Below are 22560 nucleotides of genomic sequence, written 5' to 3'. Positions count from 1 at the left end.
GTCTGAACGCCTTCAGACTCAGAGAGGAGAGATATTAGATACTTCACTAAGTGACGATGTTAGATTACAACCCGTTTCTCTCGGGAAGGGTCTTTGGACAATTCTCTGAATTACCTGACCTCTGTGAATCCAACCTCTTAGAGGCCAACATGTGGCGACTAAAGCTAATCCTCTAGGATCATGAATAAGGGAACAACTTAAGAGGAAGCTCCTTCGTCTTCAATATGACGAAAACTTAACGAGAAAGGACGCCCTCGTCTCTCCTCACTTTCGACATCCTTCTAAGTGAGGATTACTCAGACGTCAGTAGTTGTTGCCTTCGATCGAGAAGACCCGCACGGACGTGCACTAGTTTAACGAACCTCTTGAGGATCGTTACGTTCCGTGCCCAAGCCCATAACCAATTCTCTCTTCTTGAGTTATGAGAGAGCTGAGAAATTATCAGATGATTTGGGCCACTCGACTCCAACTCACCCTTCGAGGAACTGGAGAGCCGACCAATTTGGCTTCCAATTCTTTCAGACAATGTGCCAGAACATCTGTTTCCTCTGTTCGGATGTCTGGCACCCTCTCGCTATCACCGAGGTGATCCTCAAGCCGTTGAGAGAAAATTAGAATTATACAAGTCTTTGATGTTATTCCAATTTCTTCGTGAGGAAAATTGTAGAGGTCTGAATTGCTGTTTATTCAGGGAAGGGAAAACAAGCTCTCCAGCGAGGGAAATGGTCCCCAGCAAACTCATCCATTCCCTCACTCAGCCTGCTTCCTTCCCTAAATAAGGCTGCGCTTTGCATAAGCAGGAGAGCATCATTATAGTGCTATGCCGCGGTAGATTCGTACAGAATTCTGTTACCGTGCGGTAAACCCGCACCAAACAAGTATAAGATATATCTTGTTGAAATTTTCTAAGTAAACGGAAGGCATGTTCATTCATGATTACTAGAAATTTCCTCAACCCGAGGCTAAAATCCATGATTGTAGGGCAGAGAGACGGTTTATTCAGCCATTCCCGCAAGGGAGAGAGACGTAACCAACCGCGCATGACACCTAGCTAGCCGGTACTGCGTAGATCATCATCACAGTAACAGCAGCCTTGTTCATCGTCTCGCACTATCTGCCTGAGTTGCCAGCTACTCCTTTTACGAAGGGATAGGTATGAAATTATCGAGCAAAAGGAAACTCTCAAGCAGGCATATTTAAACGAAACAAAATTCGCTAAATACAGAAGCTGAGTTGGTGTTGCAGTTCAATTAGAATACTTCTCGTCTAACCTGAAGAGTTGTTCTTACTCCGAAACTCTTGGAAGGTTGAAGGGAGTGTCAAATAAATACATTAGAACAACAGTTCTTTCGGCTTCTATCTGCAGAGGTAAATACGATATGCGTATATGACTTGACCCATGCGTTAGCAAAATGACGCAAAGATAAACTACGTAAGTATTGTAGTAATTTGAACATCGAATTCTCTACTACATCTTTCCTCGACGAGGAAGAGAGAAAGAAAGGAAAACGACTGTCCACGTTCTAATGAATGAGACTTTTTAAAAGAACTCCTTGACTCTTTGCCAAGAAAAGGGAGTAATATTCGAATAGAGATCATCAAGAGAGAACCGAGGATCGAAAAGGACCGTTCAATGTTCTTATGATATTGGACATAAGACTTCCTGGATCTAGTCTACAAGTCTTTTTCTTACTCCCCGGATGAGCCTCTGACAATGAATGAGAGCTCTTCCGAAATTTGTTAATGAGTTTATCCGCTTAAACGATAAAAACGTTAAAATATATGTCAATGAGAACTACCCCCATTTATGAGGGGTCCCCCACTTAAATGACAAAACGTTTAGTATCTTGACAATGGGAAAACGTCCTTACTTGACAAAACTATTAGCACTTTGCTAATAGGGGAAACCCCTTTAACATGACCGAAAGTCACCAAGGAATCCGAGTATATAATCTTCCCGATTCTCAGAGAAATCGAAGAAGAGGAAAGAGGGATCGAAGAAAAAATTCGGGTATGTCTCTCCGCTAACTCCGAATCCTTTTTTAAAAATTTCTGTAAAGGAATGTCCTGTGGAGAGTCCTGAAAAAACCTCCTCTTGACGAGCGTTTAGAAAGCGTCAAGCGTCCTAAGAAACGTCCTGAACAGCAAATAAGACGCCTTCTACAAGTCTTTTCTCTCGCAAAGCGTCCTGCCTAGCTTCCACCGAAGCATCCTGGCGAATGTCCACAAAAGCGTCCTCATAAGCGTCCTGCCGAGCGTCCTCAAAAGCGTCCTGCTTAGCGTCCTCAAAAGCGTCCTGGAAAGCGTCCTCAAAAGCGTCCTGCTGAGCGTCCTCAAAAAACGTCCTGCTTAGCTACGAGCGTGTCTGAGCAGAGAACACCAAGTCTTCTGAACGACGCTTCAGAGAGGAACTCGTTGAGCGCCCTGATGCATGCAAGGCCCGCCAAGAGGCGTCCTGGCGAGCGACCTTGCCAACATCTCAATGTTATGACGAACCGCGTTTTGCGTATGACGTTGAATATTTTCAAGGGACGTCCTCATGCGAGTCTCCATGGAGAGCCGCATGCTGCTCCTGAAGTGTGTGAACACTAAAGGACGACGTATGGCTTTCGTCTTCAAGACGGGCCTTAAAGACCTTCATACCTTCTTACAAAGACAGTGGCCGCCTGTGCGACAACTTGCGTCTTAGTAATGCAAAAGAACATCTCCAGAAACGCACTCAGCAAAGGAACGCCGAGCGTCCGAAAGACACCCTCGCAAGGTGCTTGCCGAGCGTCCTGGAGAATCCGTCTCTACTTATAGGACGTCGAGCACCTCCAAAAGCTTCCTCACGTCTAAATTGCCCTTCTTATGCCGAACCAGAGACATAAGTTGTTTGACTGTGCAAAGCAGCTTGCCGGACGTCAAACTTATCAGCTTGCTTTTTCGAAGTAAAGCGAACGTTACATAACGTATACGGAGCGCCATGAGGAGAGGAGACGAATACTGAGTTGCTCCTCCAAAAGGTGGAATCTAGAATGTCCTTGATTACCAAATTCTTTTGGAATGCTAGCGAGGTTGAAACAGCTCTAACTTCATGAGCGTTCACTCGCAGGAGGCTCAAATCACTAATGTATAAACGAGCGTTCACTCGCAGGAGGCTCAAATCACTCTTCTGGCAAGATGAATGAGCCTCCTTAATATGTCCCTTAGGCAAAAGAGCCAGTGCATTCTTCTAAAAGGGTAAATGTGGTCTCTTTACTCTTTCATCCTCTCGTGACGAGAGAGAGGACGGTGAAGCCGTCCCTCGTTCTCTAAAGCTTCTTTAGGGGGCGCAAGTCCTTCCGAGAACTCCAACCCCTGTGTGGGGAGGACGCCTCGGAGGACGAGAAGCAATCCTTCAAGATTCGTGCACGTGCTCGATCTTCGGCAGCCTGGGAAGCGACAAAACAGGACCTGCCGAAAGGAAGCCAGATCAGCATGAAAAACCCCGTAACCCTCCTTCGGCTTTTGACATCCCTGCCCCTCCCTGGTTTCCTGGGAGTCCGACAGAGGTCTAGGCCTAGAGGCGTTATGGGGCCGATCTGACGTTGCCCTCCTAACGCAGAGAGAGGACGTGAAGCGTCCTCTTCTCTAAAGCTTCTTCTTAGAGGGCGCGAGTCCTTCCGAGAGCTCCAACCCTTGCGCGGGGAGGACGCCTCGGAGGACGAGAAGCAATCCTTCAAGATTTCGTGCACGTGCACGATCTCTTTAGCAGCCTGGGAAAGCGTCAACAGGTTCTGCCGAAGGGACGCCAGATCGGTGGGGAGCCCCCGTAACCCTCTTGCGGCTTTCGACATGCCCTCTCCCTGAGTCCTGGGAGTCCGACAGAGGTCCAGGCCTAGAGGCATTATGGGGCCGATCTGACGCCCCCTCCACAACACAAGGGGCACTACACTTCACAACACTGATTGGAGAGCGAGCACTTAGTCTAAGATTACTTGATGTAATCCTCTAGCAGACACTTCTTCTAGGCCCGTAAGCCATACCACAGGGTTAGGCAAAATAAAATCTACAGGAGGTTAGAAGGTTCATTATTTCTAACTTCTGTTTACTGTGGAGGAAAACTCCTGATTCTAACACGCTCTAAAATGCGTACATGAATCCTACTTCTTCCGTAAGTCACACATTACACTAATTACATTGAACTTATACAAAGAAAACATGTAAACGTCATATATACTAAGCGAGTGTCTACCGAAAGTTCCGGTAGCCTCACCCTACCCCATGCAGACAACAAAGTCTGAAACTAGGCTAACTAGCTTCAGACATCAAATGCAATGAAAAAATTTACGATAGCGTATGCCTAGCCACAAATCCAAGTCAATAATTGAAAGAATAATTAGGATACTTAAGCGGCTAATGAAGTTTCAAAATCCTAGGCGGAGGTCTGTAAACAGTTGTTTACCGACCGGCGACAGAAAAAATATGAATAGAAAATGGGAATAGTTCCTGATATCCGCCTCCCAGCGGCAGGAATGGGTACTACCACCTGGCCGCCCACTGCGTGTGCCGCGAATTTTGAAATTCTGTCGGACTTCGGAGAATACAGCTATATATATATCTGTCAGGTAAGTTTCATGAACAAATGAACATTTTTTTAAGACAATTTATATTTTTCATAGCTACAAACCTGAGGTCTTAACAATAGGATAATTTCTAGCGCCTAGCTGGATCCGGTTAAATCGCAGATGAAAGCAAGGAATCTTGTGGGTAACGCGTACGTATATCGGGTGAAGAGTGGTTAAGGACCACGCACCCACGCCACCGCATCAGCCTTTTCTTAACTGCCTGGACGAGAGCTGTGGTTGACTTCTCTTGGCCTTTACCCGGTTCACTGCCCGTTTCACTTGTGTTTTAGTGTGTGTGTGCAGTTATTATGGCTTCTTCTGCTCCATCAACGTGTGTGCCCCAGAACTCCAGGTTTTCCGCGTTCTCGTTTTTTTGGCTTCGGCTGCGACCAACCCCCATGTCACTTGTAGTAGGTGTCGCTCTAACGTTTGTACTATAACAAACCCCTGCATGGAATGCTTGTGCATGGCCTAGAGGCAGCAGGAATTTGACATTTCCCCTCAGGGCTCAAAGGTTAGCAACTTTATATAAAGAGGCTGCCCTGATAGCATACCCAATGGTATTGGGACAAAAGGGCAGTTTCAATCTCTCTCCTCCTGTCCAAAAGCCAGATATCTGATTTTTTTCTAGCAAATGGCATTATTTCCATAACAGGGCAGTTTCTTGGGCACTAAATGCCTGCTCTATTTATATGATCTTGCTCAATACACTTTGTGATGGCGTTGGAAACTACTTAGTTGCTTCTTTGTCAGCATAACCTGTTTCCCTATAATCTTGACATTTTGCATCTGAACCCTTCCTGAAATTTTCAAACCAACCTTTACTGGTTCTGAGATGTGCAGAGCTAGATCTTTCACCTTCCACCTGCCTTGTGGATTCTTGTAAGGACATGGCATTTCCTCAATTAAAAAACTCTAGGGAAAACTTTTTTAAGCAATTCTGTCCCTGCAGAAAATTAACTGTTTCCTCATCAGAAAGAGAAGAATTTTTGTACATGATGCAATGGATTTTGCACCTGCTGCTTTAGCTACATCAATGGTTACATGGACTGACTTGTTTGTATGCACTTTATGATACCATAATGGTGGGCAACCTTAGCATATCAGTTCACAGGACATGGGAACTCTATAATGCAATCTTTTTTTCCATGCTCTTCACTTCTTTGGTCCCTTGGAAGCACTTTTAGCAGCACAAAAAGCTTTACATTTTAGAAACATTATTGAATTTACGATTTTACAGCTTTAACACACTAACAATATAGGAACTGCAAAAAATTACTGATCACTGAATGCAACAAACATGGGAGTGAGGTTGGGACCTGAGACGACAATGCTGGCATTCCCTATCAACACAACTATTAATGAAATTGAGTAAGTATAACATTACTTTTGGTAAATTAAATATTTTAAATATTTGTAGTAAGATTTTTAGTTTCCTCTGCATTTCCAATGCTATGTACATTACCTGCAGCTGCCTTTCTTTACATTTTCTTAACTATGGACAATGTTACATGCAGTCTGTAAGTGTATAAGTACGTATTGTAGATTCTTTACTAAATATGATTTGTTTAGACAGTACAGTACTGTTTTTATTGTAAAGTATACTAATACTATGAACATCTTGCATTTGTGGCTGACTACATTTATTTTTCTTTAATTTTCTCGCATAAGTAAGTCAACAGCAGGTTAATGAATCATCGCAAAGTGCCACCCCCCAAAAAAAATATTCTGTGTAATTGTTGATAAAAATTCTACCTATAACTGAATCCATGAACCCTGCACCCTGAAAATTTGGGGATCAAATTCCTTAATGCAATCCTGAAGAAAACATATGGGGTTGTGAACAACCAAATATTTACAGTCAAGTAAATGTATAGTGCATACATTTTGCAGCAATACTTGGGGGTGGGGGACTACTGTTGGAGTAGTTCCCCTTCTTCATTTCAATAACTATACTCCTAGTTGCATTACATTTGAATACAAACTTACCATCATATACTAAGTGATAAAATGCATAAACGAGGTTTGTATCTGAGTAGGAACACTACATACAAACTCATTAATTCTACAAAGAAATGCAAACAAATTTAGCACAAGAAATACGGATAAAAATGACTTACTTTTGCCTCCTGAGCTAGCCTCAATTTATTTTGATAACGCTCTCTTACTTCTCTTTTCCAATCCTCTAGTTTAGTTACTTTTAGAGCAAGCTCCTGCTGTCTGTAAACAGTGAAAAATAAAGGCAATTTAATAGCACTACAAATTACACAATGCACATACATTCCAGATTTTCTAGCATTCACCTCTTGATTTGTTTTGGAACATCAACCCTTGCATGTCAGATTTATATACCACCAACTATTTGATACATTCTACAATACATCTTAGTAAATCTCTAAGGTATGATCTATGATGATTACGGTCAACTGAAAAAAAAGTATGGCCACTTTACTCAAACTATATCTGCAATAAAAAATCTGCGTTCATTTCAACCTAAAAAAAAATGTACCACATACAGAAATTCTATAGTATTATTCTGCTTGCTAGTCTCCATATTTATATACATATAACTTTATTTTATTCCCTTAATTACTTCCCATGGACTTCCATATATAAGCTGAAAAGGAGGAAAAGGAAGGAGATAATGAAGAGTAAAATTAATAAATGGAAGAAACATCAAGTGTTAAAATAACAGTTTAGGTAGCTTAAAGAATCAGGTTTCAATTTCTATTTATCTTCAGGATGATTCTAGATGTACTCCATAGCACCATAGCTCCTAATGTAGCAAGAACAGTACTGAGCTAAGAATAAATAATGACAAATTATATTACAAATTGGGAAATTGGGAAAAAGGAAAAAAAAACACAATAAGAAATAATAATTTTGCCAGAATCAAATTACTAAAGAGGCACAAAGAAGCCATGTCAATTTTTTTCAAATATTTCTGACGGAGCAACAGTGGGCAGGTGAGCATAGGTGGGAGATGAAAAAAATGAACAAAAAAATTGTAAATTATAAACTTAATTAAGAGAAATGCAATTTTATGTTTCTGTTAGCTGTAATGTGTCAGTATGCGCTGTACAGTAAGCCAAAAAAATATGGGGAACAAACCCTTAACAATTTTCTTCTTTTACTAAAAAAAAATATAATCTATTTGTCAAAAAGCACCTGGGAACGAACCATTATTGTCGAATGTATAATAAGTCAAAACTAAAGAGAATCTGTCTCCAGTGACATACTAAGATTTCTCTTTAAAAAATGTGTCTGAATATTCCAGAGCATTTCATTCAGCATTAGTGCAGTTCATTATAAAAGACTTCCTATGGCTAAAATAATTTTCTTTAAACTTAATTGAATAAGAAGCTTACAGGCACAATCAATTAACTATGACTAACAAAAGTGAATGTGGGTAACACTTGCAAACTCAAAATAGATTACTGGGAGCATGGACAGTGGTGCTCAAATCTCATGCAAAATTATTCTTTTTGTATCATCCAGATTCTCTGACTCAACCCAAGTACTAGTGCAAAACTTTTTTTTTTTTATTTGTAATGTCATACATGTCAAAAAAATTGCAAATTCACAGTTAGCCCTATTTTCCTTATGGTTAAATAGATGATCCCTTTTATGCATTGGTATAATTCATATTCTGTGTGATTTGAACAGATTTTTTTTTTACGTTGCTCAGTTCAAAGTGCGGTGTGATAAGGTTAGCGGTGCCAGCAATGAAACCCCATTTAACATGCTCCTCAGACTGGTTAACATAACCACGTCTGCAGCATTATGACAGTAGAGCTAATAAGCTCAACAGTCATAACAACAATTTCAAAGTAGGAATACGAATTAAAACAAGTTTTCTTTGAATGTTGAAGTTTATGCTGAGTTTAAGCTGTCTGTATGCTGCAAAATGTTTCATAGGCCTAAAGAAATAATTTAAGCCTTCTGAAATGTAATCTGTTACTAATGTTTATATTCGTAAAGATTACCTGTTCTTTGAGGAATAAAAGATGATGATGATGATTCAGTACCTAAGAGGACTGACTCATCAATTGTAACTCCCACCTAGTGTCTAATAATCCTCTGATAGTGACTCTCCCTCATCCAGCAACTGCTAGTCTCCAAAAGCATTTATCTACCAGACTACAACCAAAGTAGGGTCAGGAGTAGGAATACTAAGAAATATGATATTGTTAAACTACAATAAAGTTTTGTACATACTTACCTGGCAGATATATACTTAGCTATAGTCTCCGACGTTCCCGACAGAATTTCAAATCTCACGGCACACGCGACAGGTAGGTCAGGTGGTCTACCTTACCCGTCGCTGGGTGGCGGATGTACGAACCACTCCCGTTTGCTTGTCAGATTTTTCTCTTCCACCTGTCTCCTGAGGGGAGGCTGGGTGGGCCATTAATCGTATATATCTGCCAGGTAAGTATGTACAAAACTTTATTGTAGTTTAACAATATCATTTTTGTACATGAACTTCCCTGACAGATATATACTTAGCTGATTGGCACCCTTGGTGGAGGGTAAGAGACAGCTAAATAATACAGGTAAGACGGGAAACAACTAATGTTGTAGGATATAAAAACCTTGGTTCTCACCTTTTCAGGATGAAGACTTCATAGATACTGTCTCTGAGTCTGCATTGCCTGGAGAGCTACAGCTAGGACGTGACCTGATGCTGAAAGACTCTCGGATCTACCACTGGGATATGTGATCCCCTATTGTGGTAGAATCCAAGTCGGATCCTGTTAGAGGGACCTTGTCCGCTTACCTAACAGATCCTTACCACTACCTCTGCAAGGAGCCAAAACCCACCAGACCACCTAACCAAAATACAAAGGGTTAATATTACGACAAAAAGAGGTGCCTCCTGCAACCTCTTTCAGACAACCAAAAAACACCAATATAAAATATAGGGTAACAATTAAAAAATGTACACAGGATAAGTTTCAGCTCCCTGCCCCAGCACCGAATCCGCCGATACGAAAGGACCCAAGGCGAAGCATTTGTCATATGTGATTTTTACATCACGTAGGTAGTGGTTTGCAAAAACCGATTGGCATCTCCAAAAAGTCGCCTCCATCAAGTTCCGCACAGACATATTTTTTCTGAATGCAAGCGAAGTTGCAATGGCTCTCACCTCGTGAGCTTTCACTTTCAGTAGTCTAAAATGTTCTTCCTTACAGGCAACATGTGCCTCTGTAATAAGGCTTCTCAGAAAAAAGGAAAGAGCATTCTTCGACATGGGCCGAGTGGGGTCCTTTACGGAGCACCAAAGCACATCTTGATTAGCCTTAAGTTGTTCCTTCCTCTTAAGGAAATACTTCATAATTCTCATAGGGCAAAGAGTTCTTTCAGGCTCTTCCCCTACTAGAAAAGATAAACTACGAACTTCAAAGCTCCTGGGCCAAGGGCGTGATGGGTTTTCATTCTTTGCAAGGAAACCTGGAAGAAACGAACACACCATAGAATCTTCCTTAAACCCTACATTGCCCTCAATAGCTTGGAGCTCACTCACCCTCTTAGCTGTAGCTAGGGCCAAAAGGAAGATAGCCTTCTTCGTCAGATCCTTAAAAGAGGCTAAGCCAGGAGGTTCGAATCTAGACGATCCAAGGAATTGTAGAACTACGTCTAGATTCCAGTTCGGTACCACATGAGGACGCTTAATGGTTTCAAATGATCTAATAAGATCATGCAGGTCCTTATCATCGGATATATTTAAGCCTCTATGCCGAAATACCGCCGCCAACATACTGCGGTATCCCTTAATAGTAGACACAACAAGATGACATTCTTCTTTGAGGAAAATAAGGAAATCCGCAATTTGGGTCACAGAGGTACTGGAAGAGGAAATGTTCTTCCTCTTGCACCAACGTCTGAAGACATCCCACTTTGACTGGTATACACGCAAGGTGGAAGGTCTCCTCGCTCTTGCGATTGCTTTAGCAGCTGTTGCTGAAAAGCCTTTCGCTCTGACCAAACTTTGGACAGTCTGAACAAACTTTGGACAGTCTGAAGCCAGTCAGACTGAGAGCGAGGAGATTTTTGTGGTACCTGTCAAAGTGGGGTTGTCTGAGTAGATCGCTCCTTAGCGGGAGCGATCTTGGAAGGTCCACCAACCATTCCAGTACCTCTGTGAACCATTCTTGGGCCGGCCAAAAGGGAGCGATTAAGGTCATTCTCGTTGAATCGGACTCTACGAACTTTTTGATGGTTAGCCCCAGGATCTTGAAGGGGGGAAACGCGTAGACGTCGAGTCCGCTCCAGTCTAGAAGAAGAGCATCTATTGCTAATGCCTCTGGATCCGATATCGGAGAGCAGTAGGGATCCAGCCTCTTGTTCTTTGACGTGGCAAAGAGGTCTATGTGTGGCCTGCCCCATAACTTCCACAGGCTCTGGCATACCTCCAGATGAAGGGTCCACTCAGTGGGAAGGACCTGATCTTTCCTGCTGAGGAGATCTGCTCTTACATTCCTTTCTCCCTGCACGAACCTGGTGAGAAGCTTGATTCCCCTTTCTTGCTGTCTCGTACAGGGAGAAGGAATGCGTCCCCCCCTGTTTCCTGATATATGCCAGAGCTGTAGTGTTGTCCGCGTTGACTTGCACTACCGATCTTCTGACTTTGGGCTCGAAAGCCTTCAGAGCCAACCACACAGCCATCAACTCCTTTCTGTTGATGTGCCAGGCTACCTGGTCCCCCACCCAGGTACCTGACACTTCGCTGGTTCCCAGGGTTGCCCCCACCCCGTGTCCGACGCGTCGGAGAACAACACCAGGTTGGGGGTCTGGGATTGAAGAGACAGTCCCTTCGCAAAGAGGTTGGGATCTGTCCACCAACATAGATGTTTCTTGACGTCCTGGGATAACGACAGGGAGAACGTCAAATCCTGAGAACGACGACTCCAATTCCGATGAAGAAAGAATTGGAGCGGTCTCAGGTGCAACCTTCCTAGGGAAACGAATTGCTCCAGCGAGGAGAGCGTCCCCAGCAGACTCATCCACTCCTCACTGTGCATACTTCTTTCCCTAAGAAGGTTGTACTCTCTCGAATCCTCGGGCTATCCTTTCCTGAGAGGGAAAAGCCCGAAAACTCAGAGAGTTCATCTGTATCCCGAGATACACACACTCTTGCTCGGGAATTAGTGACGACTTCTTGAAATTGACGAGAAGTCCCAACGCCTTCGTCAATTCTAGAGTTACTTGTAAGTCCTTCAAACAACGATCTTCTGAATTGGCCCTTATTAGCCAATCGTCGAGGTACATGGATATCCTCACCCCTTTCAAATGAAGCCATTGAGCCACATTCCTCAAAATCCCCGTGAACACTTGAGGGGCCGTCGAGAGGCCGAAACACAGAGCCCTGAACTGAAAAATTTTCCCCCCATCATGAATCTGAGAAACTTCCTCGAGGAAGGATGGATCGGTACGTGGAAGTAAGCGTCCTGTAAATCCAAGGAAACCATCCAGTCCCCTGGACGAAGTGCTGCCAGCACTGATGAAGGCGTTTCCATCGTGAACTTCTTCTTTTCTATGAAGAAGTTCAGGGCGCTTACGTCCAACACCGGTCTCCATCCCCCTGAGGACTTCGGAACTAGGAAAAGGCGGTTGTAGAAGCCCGATGAACGATGGTCTGTCACTAGTTCGATAGCCCCCTTCTCCAGCATCTGATCTACTGCTAGATGGAGAGCTTGATTCATGATGGGGTCTCTGTACCTGGCCGTCAGTTCCCTTGGGATGGTCGTCAAGGGAGGTCTTTCGACGAAAGGGATGAGGTATGAGGTATCCTCTCCTCAAAATAGAAAGGGTCCAAGGATCCGCCCCTTTTTGGGCCCAGACTTCTGCAAACTCTAAGAGTCTGGTGCCCACCGTTGTTTGAAGGACTTGCAAGTTATTTGGGGGCTTTAACAGACTTGGCGAAAGTCTTACCCCTTCTTGAAGGTCTACGACCTCTAAACGTAGAGGTTCTTGAGGAAGACGCCCCTCGAAAGGGTTCTCGAACACTTGACTTTTCCATCTTAGCCTTGGTAGGGAAGGAAAGGCGAGGTTTTCTTGCCGACTGTGCCAAAAGGTCCTGGGTGGCTTTAGCCGAAAGCGATCTCGAAATGTCCTGCACTAGATGTTTAGGGAACAACTGAGCAGACAGGGGAGCAAACAGCAAAGAAGACCTCTGGGCATGGGAGACAGACTTCGTTAAGAAGGAACAATAAACAGACCTCTTCTTCACGATCCAGGCCCTATACAGGGAGGCGATTTCACTCGCTCCGTCTCTTACCGACTTGTCCATACAAGACAAAACACACGTGAGATCTTCTGGCGAAAATGACTCTGGCACTTCAATTTTCTTGGCTAGGACCCCCAACGACCAATCAAGGAAGTTAAATACTTCCAGCACTCTAAACATGCCTTTTAGCATGTGATCCAGTTCATTCATTGCCCAAGTCGTCTTAGCAGAGTTAAGGGCAGCTCTCCTTGTCGAATCTACCAGCGCCGAAAAATCCGAATCAGCCGAAGACGGTAGACCCAATCCTAAGGACTCTCCTGTTTCGTACCAGAAACCAGCGCGTCCTGATAACTTCGAAGGAGGAAAAGCGAACATCGTTTTCCCCGCTTCTTCTTTGGAAGCCATCCAGGAACCAAAACTCCTCAGTGCCTTCTTCATTGAAAGAGTTGGCTTCATCCTCACACAAGAAGAACTCTTCGCTGTCTTCGCCGTTGAAAAAAGTGAGTGAGGAGAAGGGAGGAGCTGTAGGAGTAAGGGAATCCCCAAAACTTGCAAAAGTAGCTCTGTAAGCTTCTTGTAAGAAGACACAGCAGCAGAAGTGTTCGGTTCCTCATCCGAACCTTCTAGGACGTCTTGTCGAGGCGATGCGTAAGATCCTTAGGTGACGAAGGGATCCTAGTAGGAGTTGAGCGAGAGGTTGGAGAACGCCCTCTCTTAGAAGAGTTCACATCCACTGGAGAACGATGAGAAGATCTGGGTTGTCTACGATGAGACTCCCTCTTCGAGGTAGACGGAAACTCAGCAGAAGGAGAGGTAGGGCTCCTACTCCAAGAATCCTTGGAAACATCCACAGGGCGCTTACGAGGAGGCGAGCGCCTGCTAGACTCTTTGCGTCTATTCTGAGGCGAGCGGCTGCCAGGAGAAGAGCGCCTATCGGGAGCCGAGCGCTTGAACGGCTCTCCATACCTGTCATGTTGAGAGTAGATCAATGGAAGTTCGACTGGCAGGCGAAATGCGCCTACTAGGAGAAGGCTGCTTGCGAGACTCTTGACGTCTAACAAGAGGGTAACATTCAGGAGAAGGGCGCTTCAAAGCTAACGAGCGCCTACCTGGCGAAGGGCGCTTCCGAGATTCCTGGTGCCTACCAAGAGACGAACGGTCAGGAGTAGTGCGCCTAGAAGCGGGAGAGCGCCTACGGAGAAGGGGGCTTGAAAGACTCTTGTTGTCTGCCCCGAGGAGAATAATCAGGAGTATGACGCCTTAAAAGAGACGAGCGCCTACTAGGAGATCGATGTGCAGTAGGCTCTTGGCGCCTACCTTGCGGGGGAGCGGCTAACAGCAGGCCGTTATCATGCACCACGATCCTACCAGACTCTTGACGCCTGTAAGGAGAGAAGTCACGATCCGACACTCGAGGAGAGCGACATCTGGAAGAAGAATGCCTACTTGTATAAGGGCGCCTTCTAGGATCTTGAGGCTGCTGAGGAGAAGTCCCACGCGAGGGAGTTGAAGAAATAGCGTGATGAGCAGGTGCAGTGCGCTTACCGGAAGCGGGAATCCAATCTGGAGAAAAAACTTCTTTCTCCATAGAGCGTCCTACCGATGTTTGGCGCCTTGAAGTCGAAAGAGAGCCAGGAGAGCGAGGGCGCTCACGTGAGCCCCTACCTTCATATGAAACCTCCCCATATGAAGGAGAACACCTAAAAAGAGGAAAACGATCCTCTGAAGAGCGGCGCCTAGATCTCTTGATCGGAAGAGAAACATCCTTCTTCCTACGTGATCTAACTGCTAGAGAATCTGCTAGCGCCGTGATCTGAGCTTGAAGTCCCGCGAGTACTCTCGTAGGAGAATCTTGTTGTTCTTCCTCGGACGCAGGCGCAGAGCGAGGAGCGCGAGAAGAAGAACGATCACAGGATTTCTTGGGTTTCTTCGCCTCAACCGACGATTCTTCCGGGAAAACCTCCGTACTAGAAGCCAAAGGACTGCAGGGAGCCTTCCAAGCCCTCTTCAACGGGCGCGACGCATCCGGGGAGTTCCAACCTCTCTTCGGAGAGGGAGAAGACGAAGAGGAGAAGCAATGGCGTAGGAGCTCCTTCTTGTAGCGATCCGAGGCAGCCTGGGAGCGTACTTCAGGATCTGCCGAGGGGACGCCTGACCGGTGGGGGTTCTCCCTAGTCCTCTTGCGGCTTTCGACTTTCCTACTCCACTGGAACTGGGAGTCTGGAAGAGGTCTAGGCCTAGAGGCACTAAGGAGCCGGTCAGACGCACCCTCCACAACACTGGGGACACTGCACTGATCACTAACACTCTCCTTACCTTCCAACTGACGAATCTTCTAATCCATAGAAAGAATCGTGGCTCTCAGAGCTGCCGCCTCCGAAGGGGAATCTTCGGCTTCGGTGCAGGGAGCAGGGGCTGCAACTTGGGAAGAAGGTTCTAATTCTACGTTAGTATTAGGATCCACATCCAACTCACTCATTCTAGATCTACTAGAACTTCTAGAGGAAGCCTTACGCACTTTATCACGTTCCAACTTCCTAACATAAGAAGAGAGACTTATATTCTTCTTCATTCAATCCCTTACATTCATTACAAGGGTTAGCAAAAGAACATTCATTCCCCCTGCATTTCATGCAAACCGTGTGAGTCTACCGAAGCTTTCGGCAACCTCACCTTACATCCTTCATTCACGCAAACCCTAAACAAAACCGAAGTTTTAACTACTGAATCTAGGTCAGACATCGTTAAAGAAAATCAAAATCAAAATCAAACCGGTCCACAATCAGCGTATGCCAAGCCAAACAAAGCGAATACGTCACCAAAAGAAGTCCAAATTAACTCCAGGCAAGCGAGAATCGAAAAACTATCGAGAGGAACCGACAACAGTTGTTATCGTTCCCGCAACAGAGAAAAATCTGACAAGCAAACGGGAGTGGTTCGTACATCCGCCACCCAGCGGCGGGTAAGGTAGACCACCTGACCTACCTGTCGCGTGTGCCGCGAGATTTGAAATTCTGTCGGGAACGTCGGAGACTATAGCTAAGTATATATCTGCCAGGGAAGTTCATGTACAAAAACTATTTGTAATGTGCTGCCATATTTCAAAATAAAAATCTGACATACCTTTTCTGTATTTTAACCTCCTCCTCCTTCCGTTGTAGCTTGTCAATCTCAATCATTCGATAAATATCATCAGGATATGTCACTCTTTCCTTTTCCTTCTGTAGTTCCATCTCCTGCTTACTGGGCCATAGTAACCCAACATTGACATCACTGGCAGAGCCATAATTTCCATATAGCTTTCGCAACCGCCTCAGAGAATACACTTGTTTTTCATCATCTGTTAATTGGGGAGCCTGCAAGACAGAGCAACTCGTGAAGACTCTAACAGCAACTGTATACTGTATGCTATAAATAATTCTATTTCAAGATTGTATACTACTGGTAATCATTGTAGTACAAGTAGGGTGTAGTAAAGTACACTAATATATTTTTCCATTACAGTGCCACTGCCACACAGTCATGATGACCAACAATTGTTAATGATAAATACTATTTAAGATATGAAAAGTTTCAACCATTTGCCAAAATTAATATTCAAATTTAATTAAATTCATACAAGTTAGAGACAGGAAGAGCTGCTGAAAGAATGTTCAGTAAAAGTATGCAATAAATTGAACTCCACTGGGCAGATGACAAAAGTAAGTTGTATAGCTGAAAAAAAAAAATAGCATAGGAAGGCAGCGAGCTATTTTATGGCAAGTCATAATCAAATCAATTCATTCTCCTCTTTACTCTCTTGGAGATTTTCTACCTGAATTTCCATCTTGTAGGGAAAAAGGTCATAGTTCTTGAGGCCAGAGAGGAGTGACTTTACAATACAGTTTAGGTGAGTTTACTTGAACTGCAGTATAAAGTATATACCACTCTTTAAGGTCTTGGTTCACCAAAAAAAAATTTTTAAAATTGGTTTCACAACCATTTTTGCAAGGAAGTTATGCTTTCAAAAGAAACTTGGTATTCCTTGAAATCAGGTAGAGGCCATAGATTCCTGGATGAAGCGATGGTGATGCGTAAAGACAAGGAGATTTAGCAAAACTTGGATAGTCATGGAGAAGGAATTAGACTCCCTCAAGACTCACAAAAACCAAGGTATGACATCTCTGCAGCCCTTACAGATGGATGACACTGACATGAAAATTGATTTGGCTTTTTATTAGAGGGCTTTCAGAATACTTCTTCCTAAAAGGAGAGACAGAAGAATTTGAGGAGGATGAGCTCAAAAACAATGAGGTGGACAAAAAAGACGTGTCTACGTTTCTTCACCTTAATTCTAACATTGTCTAACACTTTCCAAACACGACAGAAGGCAGACAAGACACAAGATTACCACCTGTAATCAGTACTACAGAGTATCTCCCATTAGGTTATACAACAGTGATGAAAGGCTCAACAAAAGCTACCATTAGGAATGCCAAACCTTTTAACTGAAGCTCAGCAGTCTGGAAACATGACAAAAAATTAGGGTTCCCAGGAATAAGTAGAGAAGGCTATAGCCTTTTAAGGTACTCCAAAGTTCTTGGAGCAGCCAAAAGGGCAAGAGTAGGAAGTGTGTATTATGAGTACACAGTGATGTCTCACCTGGAGAGATCTTAACTTGTATGTACAGGTCTTCAGTCTGTATACCCCTATCAAAGTGAGCTGGTAGAGCAGGGAGAAAGGAAGGGCAATCCAGCAGGAAGATACTCTAGAGGTTCAGTGGTGTCAAACATGGAGTATTCCCCAAAAATACAATGGTGAATGCCTTTTGGCGTTCTTGTGTTTCTTGCCAAACTTTTTCCACTGCAACAGAGACCAGTCATAAACTCCCTACAAGGAGAATCAGGACAACACATCCAACCCCTGGCAAAATGTACAAAACTGGTGCAGATCAAGAGTCAAAGAAAACATACAAGACACAAAACCAATAATGTCCTGCCCATCTTCATTGCCCACTCACACTTTTTTGAAGCAGCATCCATCTTTCAAACACAACACTATCTAGAGAGATCCCCCATGTGCACCACCCACCCTTCTTGATGAATATGATAGCAGAAGCATCTTTGAAAGAAGATGTTCATAGAAACTCCAGCCACAGGGTCAGGTCCTCCCTTACCCATGACTCAAAGGTGTGAGGCAAGCAGGAGGACACTTGACACTAACATATGCTGATGTTGCAGTTTTGAGGAGGTTTGAGCTTTTAAATACCATACACAGAAGGCATGAACATGGCCACAATACCTTTAACATTCCCATGGACTTGAAAGAGACTTGAAAGGATCAAATTGTTCTGACAATCAGGACATCTCTTTTCTGTTGCTGCCTCAACTGTACTTTTTGGAAAGCTTAACAAGGAACCCAAGACTGATTCATTCTACTGGACAGGACTGCTCTCAGCCGGGAAAAGAGCATGGCTATACATACATCCGAGGACAAACATTGCCCATAAGATGCATGTGGGCTGGAATTGAAGTCAATGCCATTCCTCCTGACACCAACAACCTCCAGAACTCAACCCTCTCATCTTCAGGTGAGACTTCAGTAATGGCAAAGTCAGCAGGCATATTCAACCGAAGGTCAAACCACATTGCTGCCTGGAAAGAGGTCATAGTGACTAGTACTCCATAACCGAAATGAAAGGATTGCCTTATTTGAGTCTTTCCAGGAAAAGGCATTTTTAAGTCTGCAAACTGACAAATCAGCCTGAAGCAAAGTAGTCTCTCCATCCTCTGACACATGGAACTTCCTCTGGTGTGCACACAGTGGAGAAAAATAGCTTGTTCCCACTGCTTGGCATCAAAAAACATTTTGAACCTTCAGAATAACGGGGATAAAAACATCTCAAAGTACTTCAGTGAACCACTAACAGTATTGCTCTCTGCCAATGGGAAAGCTCAGCATGCATGCATACCTTGGTCGTCACTGTCGGAGAGTGTGTGCAGGTCGCCTAAGAAGGCAGGGAGAGAGAGAGAGGGCAGTCCAGATGGGAGCTGATAAGATTCTATGATATCCAAGGCAGAATAATCCCCCATGATGACACTTATGAAAATCCTGAATTGCATAAATGATCAAGATTCCCGAAGGGATGTAGATAACCTCCTTACTGACAACATTCAATTTCATTTTGCAGACCGTATTTTGCCAGGTAACATCAGCGATGCCATAAACAGCCTACCTAATAATAAATTGCCCGGCTGTGATGGTCTTCCTGCAGAGGCCTTCAAACTCTGCCATCCGATAATTTACATTTTGCTAGCTGCCCTATTCAATGCTTGCATAATTCACCGGTTTCTTCCAGACTCCCTACTCTTAGTTCACTTGATACCATTAATCAAAAACAAGCTAAAGGATGCACTGACCCTGGCAACTACCGGCCGATTGCAATCACAACGATCGCATCGAAGATACTTGAGTCTGTTCTTCTAGTGAGACTTCTCCCCTTTCTACACACCACTGACAACCAGTTCGGGTTTAAAGCAAACCACTCAACCGACACCTGCATCTACATACTGAAAGAATTGCTGAACTACTACCTATCATCAGCCTCTCCTGTTTTCCTTGTTTTGTAGATGTGAGAAAAGCATTTTTGACAGAGTAAACTTACCTGAAGCTCTTCCTGAAGCTGCATAAAAGGGGCACACCCCTGTATCTAATTGGCATTTTACATTGCTGGTTCTCCACACAGCAATTCTGTGTCAAATGGGGTAACATATTATCTTACACCTTCGGCTCCTTAAACGGGCTTCGGCAAGGGGGCATTCTCTCTCCATACCTGTTTAATACGTACACAGATGCCTTGAATGTCAAACTGAACTCGCTCCCAATCGGATGCACCGTCAATGAAACAACTATAAACAACCTCTGTTACGCCGACGATATGGTTCTGATTTCCCCATCAGTGCAGGTCTCCAACGACTCATCGACATGCCGCCAATATGCAGAGGAATTTGATATAATCTACAACGAAACCAAGACCCAATGCATGTCGCTGCTCCCGAGATTGCTTAAGCATATTGCAGAACCTCAAATTTTCCTCGGAAACCATTGGCTGGAATTTGTGCACGAATTTCCGTATTTGGGTCACATTATCACCGACGACCTAAAAGATACTGCAGACATTGAACAGAGGCGTCGTAAACTATGTGCAGCTGGCAACATGATTGCAAGGAGGTTTGCCTTCTGTCACCGAGACGTGAAACTGCTGCTATTCCGCTCGTACTGCTACAGTATCTATGGGTGTTCCCTCTGGACGAACTATACCCAAGAGACCATGAGACGCATCACTGTTGTGCACAATGACATTCTGATACGCCTCACAAACACTCCCTGCTACCACTCCGCCACACAGATGTTCATAGAAAACCACCTGGACAATTTAAAAATCATTGTTAGGCGAACAATGTCCAGTCTGGTAACCCGAGTGAGAAACAGCAGCAACTTGCTCATACAAAGCATCCTAAGGAGTGAAGCAAGAAGAAGATCTAAATTGTGGGAAAGATGGGAAAAGGAGGCCTTTGTCCCCTAAAGGACTTAATCTCTGTACTGGCAAGATGTCATCAGCAGTTTTTGTCATTATTACATTTATTGCTGATATTTTAATTTTTCATTATTACTGTGATTACACTCAAGTTAAAGTTTGATTTACATTTAATTTATGTATTAAGCCCTCTGGACTGACTACTGTAACCACCTAAGGTCTCTAGTTGAAATTTGAGTTATATAATATGTGCACCAACTGTTATTACTCTCAATGCATTTTTTTTTCTCACCAATATTATTACTTATTACCAGTATGATGATTACTAGCTTTTATGCTACCTCAGCTATTTTGTGGATATGTGCCAATTATTCATTTTCTTTTTCTATTTTATCATGTCTCATGTATCTAGATTGTGTATGTAACTGTCTGTATTTTGTATATTCAATGTATATGGCCCCGAGCCGAAATAAAGCATATTATTATTATTATTATTATTTGTCCTTCCCCCACAGCTGCTAAAACCTTTCAATACCAACGGAGGGATTTACGCACCTCCCACAACCATACAAACACCCAGTGTCCTTCACATGTTTTGTTGCTCACTTATATTGTTCTATTCTACAGTAAGTTAAAAAAAAAAAAAAAACATTAACATGATACATCCAATAAAATTATGAAAGAAGCTTCAAACTGATGAAGTCAGAGTGAGGCCACACATACTAATTTAACCATGGCTGTTCCACCGTATTACCAATTTTTAGTGTTTCCAACTCATGCTGAGCAATAATCTACATATGAGAGTGTTTCCATTTCTGCAGGAGGAACTATGATTCCCTTAACCTATTCAATCCTGTATATTTATACAAGACAGCTGTAAAAGAAAAAAGGTTGTCACTGCAAAAGAAACACAAAAGGATGTTAACATTTGCTCAAATATCCATAACATATTGAAAAATGTGATAGTCATGTACCCTGACATAGTTAACAACCACAATACTACAATATGAAATAAAAAGCATCATAAAATACATTAGGTTCATGACCACAGTAGCAGTCAAGAATTCTTGATTTAATGGCAGTTGGAAAAAGTGATGGGTTCCTAACAAGTGACTGAGCAGTATCTTGCCACTCACCTAACTGCCACCTATTAACCACCAAGCCTAATAACAGTGTTTCAATGACCATACCAGCTGCTACCAAAACTACCATTGGTCCTTACTAAAGATAAAACTTTACCCTCACAGTTGCCCTGGAAAATTCTTACTTTGATACCAAGCTCATGTTGCATGTACAACATGTTTAGTACCAGCTACTCATATATAAAGATGGTATATATATATATATATATATATATATATATATATATATATATATATATATATATATATACAGGCAGTCCCCGGGTTACGACAAGGGTTCCGTTCTTAAGACACGAACGTAACCCGAAAATCGTCGTAAGCCGGAACAATGTTGTTGAAAACATGTCCACAGGGAAAATTTCACTAATTTGCAATTTTTCTTAGGGCCGTATCTCTAAAATTATCACTAATTTACTTTTTTCATGTGCAACACTGTGTATTCACAAATTACTGTTTATTTTTCATTAAAATACAAGAGAGAGAGAGAGAGAGAGAGAGAGAGAGAGAGAGAGAGAGATTACATAAAACCATTAAATTCGTTGACCATTGTATGACATTGTTACTTTCCCAGCTCCGAGTGTCACTGGAGTTATGAGGTAGGGAAATTGATACAGAAAAAGACGAAGGGAAGAATTTTCTTTTGAAATTAGTTATCGTATCATTACTACTTCTATATTATTATTATTATCATTATTTGAAAATATAATAACACGTGCATCTACCATAAAAATTCTCTCATCTCAGTAAGAAAAGAGGAATTATCCTTACAAGTGAAATGGAAAGGTAATTTTCATCTTTTTAATATGACCATTATGAATTTTGTAATTACAGTTATTATTATTATTCTTATTATTATTATTATTATTATTATTATTATTTTATTATTATTATTATTATTATTATTAAATACTGAAATTATCAATAAACATTTTACATACTAGTGGGCCATAAAAATTCTTTCATCTCGGTAAAAGAGAGAGAGAGAGAGAGAGAGAGAGAGAGAGAGAGAGAGAGAGAGAGAGAGAGAGAGAGAGTGTGTGTTTATCTCTCTCTGTTCTCTCAAAAAATACTTATAATGCTTCC

The 22560-nt window shown here is 42.9% G+C and overlaps 2 protein-coding genes across 3 annotated transcripts in view; one reads left to right on the top strand and one right to left on the bottom strand.

The window, feature by feature from the left end:
- The window catches only part of LOC135212551 (large ribosomal subunit protein mL64-like), a gene marked incomplete at its 5' end in the record, with an annotated part of 37987 nt that extends 21812 nt beyond the window's left edge, over positions 1-16175 (bottom strand). Inside the window, 2 exon segments of the mRNA XM_064246086.1 lie at positions 6710-6809; positions 15943-16175. Coding sequence (XP_064102156.1) covers positions 6710-6809; positions 15943-16175 — 333 coding nt within the window.
- Positions 1-22560, top strand: part of LOC135212554 (large ribosomal subunit protein mL64-like) — a 146909-nt gene that overhangs the window by 95389 nt on the left and 28960 nt on the right. The gene's annotated exons all lie outside the window — the stretch shown is intronic.

Source organism: Macrobrachium nipponense, chromosome 41, assembly GCF_015104395.2.
Source record: "Macrobrachium nipponense isolate FS-2020 chromosome 41, ASM1510439v2, whole genome shotgun sequence".
Lineage (NCBI taxonomy): Eukaryota > Metazoa > Arthropoda > Malacostraca > Decapoda > Palaemonidae > Macrobrachium > Macrobrachium nipponense.
This window is presented reverse-complemented; position numbering and strand designations above follow the sequence as displayed.